General features: G+C 34.0%; 2 protein-coding genes across 2 annotated transcripts; one reads left to right on the forward strand and one right to left on the reverse strand.

The window, feature by feature from the left end:
• Positions 1–2,383: 2,383 nt before the first annotated feature.
• Positions 2,384–4,661, reverse strand: LOC131854674 (mediator of RNA polymerase II transcription subunit 19). The gene is made up of 3 exons (XM_059205809.1): positions 4,273–4,661; positions 3,498–3,869; positions 2,384–2,794 (listed from the first exon to the last, which is right to left on the reverse strand). Exons 1-3 carry the CDS (start codon positions 4,451–4,453, stop codon positions 2,634–2,636), a joined length of 714 nt encoding a protein of 237 aa, XP_059061792.1. The 5' UTR covers positions 4,454–4,661; the 3' UTR covers positions 2,384–2,633.
• A 599-nt stretch (positions 4,662–5,260) lies between these two features.
• Positions 5,261–11,249, forward strand: LOC131854648 (uncharacterized). Its single transcript, XM_059205782.1, has 2 exons — positions 5,261–5,578; positions 5,695–11,249. The coding sequence occupies exon 2, from the start codon at positions 5,701–5,703 to the stop codon at positions 10,993–10,995; it is 5,295 nt and encodes a 1,764-aa protein (XP_059061765.1). The 5' UTR covers positions 5,261–5,578; positions 5,695–5,700; the 3' UTR covers positions 10,996–11,249.
• Positions 11,250–12,000: the final 751 nt, after the last annotated feature.

The following is a 12,000-nucleotide window of genomic DNA, read 5'->3' on the forward strand; positions in this document are numbered from 1 at the left end:
TTTAATTTAATTAATAAATAATTGTAATTGTAAATCACTTTAACATTTTTTTTTTGTAATATATTTTAATTATAATTATTATGACATGTGTATAATTCAATTAATATTTTAATTATTTATTTGTTATGCATATGATGAATATAATAGAATTAATTACGTTCGTATTCTTCTGTAAAGATTTTATTGAATAGAATTTTTATTTACTGGCTTGCCGAATTTGTTTCGTCTAATTTGATAGTGATTATGTTTCTCTAACTTGCCATTGGTATCACAAATTATGTTTATGTGTAATTGCAACCAGAAATTATAGAAGATCTAATTCGCTCTTTATGCTTCTCTATGTAAACTATTGCTCAAAATTAATATCCATTATAATGTGATAGTCGCGATGTAAACGTCCATTATAATTAGTTTATCCATCGAGTCAGAGTTACGCGGAGTTTCGTACAGTCGAGTATAAAAAATTATGTCAATTTCGGTCCTGTAACCATATGTATATTATTTTGTAACGATACTAAAATTTGACCGACATTGACATGTTATTGATCTTGACTGTACCTTATTTTTGTAATATTTTGAGATTAATTTGTCGCTATTAAAAGTTACCATTCTGTCAACTGTCAATTTATCGCAGTATACTTTGTTATATTTTAATAATTTCTACAGAATGTGGCATTTCGTTAATGTGACATTATTCCATACGTTGAATTTGTAAGTTTCAGTAGCCGAATAGGATTTATTTACAGTTTGCTTTAGTGAAGGCGTGTAGTCTTCTCACTGATGTAATATACGTAGATGTTATCTATTAGTCATGCTCACTTAAATGTATTGTGCCATTGCGCACCAAAATGTATTAGTATACAATAAATCGATGTGAGTTATACGTAGTTATGTAGTAATTAAATCGCATAGTGTCGTCTTTGTTAGGCGATTGTTCGAGTGTGAAACGAGTCACCGGCACAGAAAGAGAGAAGTATATGTCAGTCAACTTCGTGTGCGGTACTCCGAATGCAAGGCAAGGGGTTTACTGTGGCGTAGATAATGTAGCTAATCTGTGTGTAGGTAAGAAAGAGCACGCCTAGCTCTACTACTATGCCGTCTATCGTACACGTATATCTGTATTCGAGTATCATACACAAAGTTTACGTGTAAATCTTGTCATACATTATTGGATTCATCAGTTGATTGCCCTGTACGACCACCGTTCAATTGGCCCATTTGGTTACTAGGTCACGCCCTCTTTTGTGACACACCAATCGGAACGAGTGTCGCATTAGAGCATTCTGACGGATGACCGTGTGTGACTACCCTTTAATGTAATATTATGATATTAAAAATAGAGGGAGCATAATTATAATCACTGGATTAAGAGAGATTATCTTTGTACTCTAACATCTGATGCCGTGAGTGAATGTTTTGTAGGGCCTATAGATGAATTGTACTTCTAATTAATTGTCAATATATATATACTGATAAAGTTACACGAAATTCCTTTGGACCTAAATAAATCGAACTTTCATTTACTGCAAGGTTCTTTTGTATACGTTAACTTTTAAAATGTCTACCCTGTTAATTGCTAAAATGTAATTTACTCAAAGGAATGTTTCGTGAAACGCAGTTGTATGTATTGTTTAGTTCAAATGATGTCTATAGGCAATTTGTTGTGATTTTCTGACGGGCTGTCCACGTTCGCCGCGCAGCGACGTGAACATTCGTTCAGAGTAAGTGTAAGTAGGAATGTCATAAGTATGATGTATGTATTTTGGTGCTGCATTACTAATTTATTTTGTTTTTTTAACTATAATGACTTTGAACTGTCTTTTATATGAAGCGAAACTGACTTAATGTATAAATTTGGATACTTTGAATAAATTTCGCTCTAGAAAATTATATTTTATTAATTTCTATGTAGAAACCCTTCCTTTCATCTGTTTTATACATAGTATAAGTTACGAGTATTGACGGCCTCGGTGGTCTAGCGGTTTAGCACGCCGCCTTACTTCAGATAGTCGCGGGTTCGATTCCTCGCACGGTACAAACATTTGTATTCATGACTATGATTGTTTGTATGGGTTTGGGTAGTTTGAGGTATAAGTTTATATTTACAAAAAATATATATGTATGTATTCATATCAGTGGTACCCATAACACAAGCTCTAGGTAACTTAACTTGGGACTAGATGGGCGCATGTATGAGACTAAACTAAACTATGAAAAACTGATGCATCTGTCCGGAGAGGCTTATACAGTATATATTTTGAAACAGCCTATACTAATTTTGATTTATGTATATTAATAAGAGTTTCTTTCATATAATTGCACTGCAAAAGCTCATACAAAAGATGGGTAGACAAACAGCCGTAACAAATTTAAAAAGGATCTATTTCTTCCAATCACTACATTACTTTAAAAATAAAAAAATATATCAAAAACAAGCTTATAATAAACTAAACATAATTAATTACATTAGCTAATTCCTTAACTATAGTTTTGAGATGTTAGGCCCAAAGAGATGACAAAATTACTTTTTTTTTTAAATAAAGGTCCATCGACATGATAATGTAATAGACAAAATAAATGAAATTCTCTTTGGACCCATTATATTGGGCATAACCTAAAATATATTTTATTAATTAAGCTACAGGATGCTGATTTGGTGTGAGGCCTCCATGCTCGGGGCTGTGTTTCTGTTTTTTCCTCTTCTTTTCCTTTTTTCTTTTCTTCCGCTCCTTGTCATCATCATGTCTTTTCTGCTTTTTGTGTTTCTTCTCATAGGGATCAGGATTAGAAGAATCTGAAACATAACTTCTCACTTAGTGTTTTAACTAGGACACCTTTGACAGTATACAAAATAAATAATTAATACTGGACATATCACACATTTCCATCTAGTCTTGAACTAAACAAAACTTGTACCACATGTATAGTACCAACTACCAATAGTATAGTATTATTAAAAAAACATTTTATTTGTCAACATACATATAACACATCAATACCACCAGTTGTACTTATGAACACAATTAACATTGTGTGAGAATTTGCTCGCATAATAAAAAAAGTTATATCCTCCTACTTATGTATTTACCCTACTTATTATGTAGCTTGTGGCAAAGAAGATTACATCATAATTTGATGGAATGTGTTCATAATTAATCTAAAAGAGAATATATCATCCAAACTCTAAAGTTATAAGTTAAAATTTTTAAGGTGATTATTATATTTTTTTATTTAGTATAGGTACAATGGTATTGTCATCATCACATTTTGTGTATAAAAAAACCTAAAAAAATAAATATAGAATAAATAAAATAAACATGTATTAACATGTTAACATTATATAAGATCTGCTTTTGCAAATACCAAATATTTTGTAAATAAATAAACATTCATTCACAACTACAGAACACTGTATTGAACATCTGAACTACAATACTACAGTATAACACCTTAACAATATTATAAATATTACTCAAATATTATAACAACAAACATACCTTGTAGAGGTGTGTCCTGTCCTGGTGGCACTCCATCTTTATGCTTATGTTTCTTGTGCTTACTCTTATGTCTTTTTGGTGGGGTCGCACTCACATAGCGATACTGCTCTGGCAGAGGTCCAGGATGCAGTCGGAAGCCTGCCAGCTGTGCACTAGTGAGAGGCAGCAAATCTTTGCCACCAATGGGTCTTTTAGCAATCACTGAACCCAAAGTACTGTTATCTTCTTGTCCGGGCCCATCTACTATGCCGGGGAGATTTGGGAGGAATGATGACAATGATTCCTTGAGTTTTTTCCCATTGAACTTACTATATGAATGTTCAAGGCCATAAAAAGCCATCAAATTAGTGGCCCCAGTGAGCTCACATTCTCCTGTAAAACCGAGAAAATTATTCTAATAAAATTCTTCATACAGTATTATACTTTACTGACAAAAATTTAAAAATCATAATCAATAATTATATTGTGATAATGAAATTACATGATATAGAGGAAATAAAAGGAAAATTAGAAGTAAAAAAATAACCATCATAAACTTTAGTTAGTTAAGTGTCTATATTTAGTCTCCAATTAAAAACTTTTACTAAAGGCATTAAATAATGGTTACACATAGTTATGTACTGTGTGTTTGTTTTTGTAAGTAAATACATAGAATAACACCTAGACCAATACAAACATATACACTCACAAATATAAAATGAATTAATTGTGCAGAAATACAAAAATGACTATACTATAAAGCAAGTTTGGTCAGAAAAAGGTCCGAGCAAGTTACCTGGAGGTTCTTTCATCAAATAGAATGGTCCACTGTGCACTATAGAAGGGTTTTTGCCAAGTGATATTGTCGTCTTAAGAGTACCAGAAGAGTCCTGACGAGAGACAACTGGTGACCTCGCCCCTCTTGGCGATGATTTCGGAGAATACGGTTCTACCTTTCTAAACTGATCAGACATCATCTTGCATCCGCATTGTCTATCTGGTAAACATAAATTAAAGTAATCGCAATAAATAAATTACAAAATCTACTAAAAACTCTTTCTTTTAACTACAGTGGTGTTTGGATATTAGCAGAATATTTTTTTATTATTTCACTATGAGCTTTTTGATAAAAATGAAATGTCAAACAATTTATTAAAATATGCATTTTCCACTGAAATCACAGAATGAAGTGAAAGACTGACAGATGTGACAGATCAGTAGATGACGGCACATTGAAACTCATGACCATAGATTGATGAATTAAATCAAGGAATTTCATTATAATTAAAATAGTAACTGGAAAGTAAAACCTAATAATATGCAAACTGACTAAACAAGCGCTCATAAAGTTTGAGTCCATTCTAAATTATTATGTTTTTATTTATTATGTATCCACAAGTGTTTCCGTACATTTTCCATCATGTGAGCAAGCTTGTTTGCAGTTCCATTACTCTAAAAAAATATCAAATTTTACATAAACGAATTATAACTTTAATAAGAGTTCTGAGTCCTTATTTATAGTCGGTACTTTTAAACACTGTTTGTGTCGGTATTAAGTTATGCAACAATAAAATATTTGTAGTCCTTACCTAAATAATAAAATAATAAATTTTATTTCTGGATATATAGCTTAATTCTTATAATAAATTGTACTTGTGTAATGGTAATTTGTTGCACCTATTATTAATTTGCCTCTGTATTAAACACGTGTCTGTTGTCTGTGCTCCACAGCATTAAAAAAATCAAGATTAAAAAAATAAAATTTTTAGTCTATAGTTCATGAATTAGCTTCTCGTAATGTGCTGCAGTTTTCTGTAATTGTTTGGAAATAAACATTAAAACGTGATTATTTTATCTTATTTGTCATTATTTGTGTAATGCAAAATCTAAAAAATGATTGTGAATTGTGATAAAAGCGGTAGAAATCGACAACAACGCTTTTGATATTACCATTCTTCGCTCAGCGAAGTGACGCCATTTTACGGGAATGATCAGCCCGCGGCTGCCTCACAGTAAGCCTAATGTAAGGATTGCATTGTCTAAACGGATGCACGGAAACAAATCTTTATTATTGTACTCGTACTGGACGTACGATTTTAGAGGTAAGATATCAAATTATGTTCTGATTGGTAATGTAGTAATTCAAATTCGATTTCCTCAGTAATTGAATGTCTTTTGTTTCCGAATGGTTTAAATCACGTGTTTTTTATTTTTTCAGAAAATTATGGAAGATGGTAATGTTTTCAATACGAAAGACGACAAACACGCCTCAGCATTATTGGCAAACTTATACAGTGATAGACACTCCAAATTGACGTCGAATGGACACGATCCAGTCGGGGAGACGTCGAGCCCCTCAGAAGACTCGTATAATCAGTGCCGGTCCAACATTGACAACTCCAAGGACGACAAGTTCCGAAAACGCATTAACCCTTTAAGAATACATCTTGGCAAAAGACCTTTTGTGGACAATTCACTTCAATATCATAGTTCAGTGAAAAAGAAAAAACAAGTGCATAAATCTAGTGATACAAAATCAATACCTAACTCTTATCCTAGAGTGCCGAAACTTATTCCTAAGCGTGTAGACAGAAACCAATTTCATAATGTCACATCACAAATGGGATGTAGTGCAGTGGATAATGAACAGGACAAGCCCACACCCCGGCTTGTGCCCAAAAGCCAATTGCTACAGTTCAAAAAGGGTAAGATTGAAAAAGGCGCCCAATTGAAGGAATATGCACAAAGTCTGGGTTTACAGCCCATGGTGAAGTTCAAATGTAGAAAGTGCTGTTCAATGTCATTCAAAACATTAGCAATGTTAAAAGACCATCAGTTAGTGTGTCGCGCACAAGCAAAGGAGCCAACCTTGAGTCCAGAAGCCACACCTACTGCTGAAGTAAGCTCTGGTGGTCCTTCGAGAGTGACAAGAAAGGTGTATTTGTGTTCAGCCTGTGGTACTTATTATGAGAACTGGAATCTCTTTCTTCACATGCGGGAAGTTCATAGTAGACATATTTGTTTGTTCTGTTTGGGCATGTTTTCAAAAGCAGAAAAGTTGTCATTGCATTTAACTAATAAACACAACGTTCAAGAGTTCAGCTATGATAACAAAAAAGAATTTATGGATATCTACAATGGAACACTATATTTAATGTGTTGTGTCTGTGATGAGATCTGTAGTGAACAAGATGATTTTTTCAATCATGATTGTAACAACATTAAGCCAAAACCTGTGCCTGTACTCATTAGTAAAAATGCAGTAAAGTCTAACAGTATGAGAAATATAAAAAATTCTAACGAAATATCAACAAATGGCCCTATGAGTGTAGTTAATCCGTTAGCGAAACCTGTTAGTGAGAAGAAACCTTACATGAATGAAATTAAACCTGAAACAGTTACATCACAAACACAAAAAGTTCCAGTAGGAGTAACGGACTATGAGCCTGTCAATAGTGATTCAAGTGCTAGCTCTGAGACCTCTGCCGCTACTAGTAAGGATATTAGTGATACAATAGACTCGGGTATGCAATTGGAGAGTTCAAATACTAAATCAGAAGGAAGCCCTGCACATGAAAATAATTTCAGTTCCAAAATAGACAAGCAGTTACATCCGAATGGGGATGATAGTTTAGATCTGTCAGATGAAAGTAATTCACCAATTCCTGATGATTTTAATAAGTATTCTAATGATGAATTTTCAACAAAGCCAGTAGATGCTGTTCATTTACCTGTTGAAAAGGAAAAAGAATGTGGTATTAAATTAAAACTTAGTTTAAATAAAGCTAATTCACCAGTTATTATTAATTCAACAGTAGATCCAACAATTGGGCAAAATGTCACACATAAACCACCAACTCGAGTAAGAAGACCACCTAAGCGTTATGAAAAGGAAAAACCAGTAGTAGATACATACCATACAAAACCACCATCAATAAAAATGACCATTTGTGATAAAGCAGACAGTCCATTTGTTAAAACAACTATAATTGAAAATAACAAAGAAACAACTCTGAAAACTCTTTTAAATAATAATTTAGAATCTGTATCAAAATCTCCAGAACAAAAATCAGAAAATACTATAAAGTCTACAATTTATGATAACAAAATAGAAGATGTGAATACATTGAACAGGGTACCAAAGCTAACAGTCAGAGTTCCTAAAGAGCTTTTGGACAAAGATTCTTCCAGTGATTATTCATCAGATAGTGATGTTAGTGACAAGCTAACAGTCGATGAAAACAGCACTATAAAGGAGTCGGAAAATAATAAAGTAGAAATTCCACTAAAGGAGGAAGTGCAACAACCCCAGCCTCCTGAAATACCTCAGTTTAATGAGGAAATTAAGGAAGACATTACAGTACTAAAACAAGAGGATGTTAAGCCACAAATTGCAGATGATGAGGAAAACAAAATAGAACCTAAGACTGAACCCACAGAACATGACATGACTATTGAACCAAAAGTAGAAGAACCTGAAATTCCTGTAACTGAATTATCACTAGATAAGCCACTGGACAAATATCCTCTTAAAGATCTGTTAAAGGTATTCCTAGCATCAACATGCCATAACTGTATTTACTGTAATCATGTTCGTAAAATTGCTGTGAATTGTGAGCAGCTTTCACTACATATGGTGGCTCAGCATCGTTTTTCAGCCACTGTTGATAGTATAACTGCAGAAGTGTTGTTACCAGAGACTATTACAGCCAAACTGAAGACAGGAGCACAAGATCTTTTGTCTGTTTATATAAACTTGAACTCTTATGATAGTGCCGAAATGTATGATGATGTGCAGTATGAACATATGTTTGAGTGTTTTCAGTGTTATTTTAAAACTGCTATTCATAAAGATCTCTATTTACATAATCGTAAAATGCATCAGAAAACCATTTTATTATGTGTTATGTGTAAATCTAATTTCTATAGTTATAGTGAGTTACTGTGTCATTTATGCCCTGGAACATATGATTCAGAATATGAGGTTAAATTTAGATGCTGTTTATGTAATGTAGACACCATACCATCACCATTTAGATTAATGGTACATCTTAGAAAGATTCACCACACTTGTGATGTATGTTTAGAATTTTGTCACAATCAAACCCGTTTATCAAATCATGTATGGAAACATAAATTACATCATCTTTGTTATCGTTGTGGCATTGCCTATAGAAATAAGCTTGATATTACTAATCATTTATTTTGGAAACATGGCACTGAAAGTGTGTTGTGTAAAAAGTGTCTTCAGAAGAAATGGCCTCACGTATATCATTTTTGCTCACCACCAGCACTATTTACATGTGAAGAATGTAGCTTACAGTTTACAAAAGCAGTATATCTGAAGGTTCATAAAAGATTCCATTCAAATGACTATCCTCATACTTGTGCTGAAGATGGATGTAGTGAGAAATTTGTATCAAAAAAATTGTTGGTTAAACATGTTGATGAGCACAGAAAGAAAATGATAATGGAAGATTTAAATGAAGATCTACCTTCAAAGGAAACACCATTAGAAGTATCCAAAGAACCAATTCCTATTATCGATTTAATTAATGATAATCCAAAAGATGATGCTGGCACTTTAAACAGTAATGCTGAGGCTGGAACTGAGCAACTTTCCAAAAAAGCAAAGAAGAAAAAAAATAAAGAAAAAGATGCTTTATTATTAGATGTAAATTTGCCAGCTTTGGATTTATCTGAAAGTGATAGTGACGAATCTGATACTGGAATACTTCCTACTAATAAAGAAGATGCACCAGAGGACAAAACAGAGGATAAAAAAGACGAAAACTCAGAAACAGGTGTAAATCATAATGATATTGTTAAATTTAGTGAAGATTTGCCAGCTTTAATAGAAGAGAACCCATCACAAGCAGAAGAAGAAAAACCTAGTGAACAGCAAGTTCTTGATATATGGGATAATTTTAAGAAATATCAAGCCAAAGTGGAAAAACAGAAAGAAAAGACTCCACCTTTAGTTGTCATTAGAAAACATGTGTGTGAATCTGATCATGATTATTGTCTAATACCTTCAGACATAAATGGTGACGAAGAATCATTTGCTATGGATAAAAAGAAAAACAAGAAATCTCCAAAAAAGAGGCATGGCGATTTATCCTCTTCCAGTAGTAGTAGCAGTGATAGTGACTCAAGTTGCTCATGTGGTTCAAACTGTAGTTGTTCTTCAAGCAGTGGTTTATCATCATCTAGTTCATCCGATTCAGATTCCTCTGATGAGTCTGGTAATGAAAAGAAAAAGAAAAAGCAGCTAAAAAAGACACTACCAAATAGAAGAATGAGCAATGGTTCTAATGTTGATGTTATGGGTATGTCCGAAACGCCAGTTTTAATTCCAGAAAAGACAGAGCCGCCTATTCCTGAGACAGATTTAGAAACTGATGAAAGTGAAACCGATGAAGAATTTTATGATAAACATCCTCAAAAGTTAGCAAACAAACACACAGAAAAGCGTAATCAAGTAATAGCAGCAGCACCATCTGATGGTGGCTCAGTATCGGGTGAGGCTAGTCGTCCTGGGACCCCAGTAAATGAGGAAAAGGAGATAAAGGAGTTAACTGAGACAAAAGATGAAACAGAATCAAAGGAGCAAACTGAAATAAAAGAGTCAGTTGAAATTAAAGAAAAACAACCAAGTAGTAAAAAGAAAAGTAAAAAGAAGAAGAAGTCAAAAAGTTCTAGAAAACATGGACCTATTAAGATTAACATTCCTAAGGAAGTTATAGCAAAATCGGAAGCAGAGGCCACACAACCTTTACTACCAAATAAAATAACAATATCTTTACAATCTAACACCGTTCAACTACCTGAAGCACCTAGCAAGCCCATACCTACTAGTACTACTAGCACACCAGTTACATCTACGGAAAATAAAAGAGCCTCGAAACGAAGGCGGGTTCCGAATAAATTTTATGGTTACTCAAGTGATGAAGAAACACCGCCAACTGTGACAGCTTTAAAACCACATCTGCCGCCTAAATTAGAATGGAGAAAAGAAGACCTTCCTTCGCCTGTAACGCACAAAGCAAAGAAAGAACTACCCTCGACTGTCACTCCTCAGAGAATGTATAATTATATAGAGCCTATTAGATTAACTACACCCATTCCAGATCCCGAGCCTCCGAAAATTTTGATGAATACAGAATCTATGGAGTCCAGTGATTCGGATTCAAGTGACGAAGGACAATTGGAAATATATCAACCAAATAGCTATCAGGCACCAGCGCCTATTCCACCTCCCACCTATTTAAATTCTGGCACGTCAAGTTTACCTTATCCATTCCAAAGGCCTGCTGTTCGCCAAGCGCGGGAAGGCGAAAGCGTGTATTGCTACTGCCGGTGTCCTTACGATGAGGTCTCTGAGATGATCGCCTGCGACGCCGAAGGGTGTTCCATTGAATGGTTTCACTTTGAGTGTGTTGGTATCATGGTACCACCCAAAGGTAGATGGTACTGTCCAGAATGTAGGAAAAATCAAAATTTCTCAGGTTACAGATAAGTCTAAATTGTATATAACTTGCTGTACTGATATATGTATATAACTTATTGAGGATTGTAGATAATTAGCTTTACCTGTATATCTTTTTAGGTAGTTTGTGTAAGTTATAGGTTATTAGGTCTGAAGAAATGTATCATTGTTATAAAAGTACATGTTATGCTTGATACTGGCTGTGCAGCCAATTCTGTAACCTGGCAAATTGTTACTGACGTTAACATATTACAGCAGAACGGAAATATAAATCCGATTTTTGATACCAAAAACTATTTTCATTTTAGCATAATTACTCCTTATTAAAACCTTCAAATGTGTATATACTAGTAAATAATATGTAGAAAACCGTTATCTGAATAGGCTAATCCAATTCTGACATCCGATCAGACCATAGACTAAAGTGTGCTGTTGTCAGCAGCAGTTTTTTTTAATGGCTGATAATGGAACGGTGCTAACGGATTACGTTGGCGGAGTTTCACTGGAGGATGATAAAATGATTGAGGTCATGTCAGAGCGCATCGTGGCAAATTCACCAGAAATTTATAACGATGGTTTCCAGGGAGAACCGCCTAGAAGTCTACCTGACACATTAGTAACAATCACCTTTCCTCTTGTCAGCAGTAGTTGGTACTTTGATGCTGTACTCTGCAATCGAGGTGATTGAGTGGCGTGTATTCTGCAGTCACAGAATTTTACAGTCGCTCTAGAGTCAACACTCGTCGAAGCTAGGATATATTGATTGACCAGGATAAAAATAGCCTGTCTCCTTACAAAGTACTGCATGCCTATTAAATTAAATGATTGGCTGAGACGGTTTGATGTCAAGGGGTAACGAACCAAACTTTATATATACATTTGTACATTTACAATATTAGTAAGGACAGTAAGGATTCTACTGAATATAGGTAATATAAATGATGTTCAGTAGAATTTTTATTTTTATAATATATTACAAATGCTGTACTGCCTAAGTAATTAAACCTTAAATGAAACTGCTGGCAGATGCTATGA

This window comes from Achroia grisella, unplaced genomic scaffold (assembly GCF_030625045.1).
Source record: "Achroia grisella isolate CSIRO2021 unplaced genomic scaffold, CSIRO_AGI_Agris_v1 utg1241, whole genome shotgun sequence".
Lineage (NCBI taxonomy): Eukaryota > Metazoa > Arthropoda > Insecta > Lepidoptera > Pyralidae > Achroia > Achroia grisella.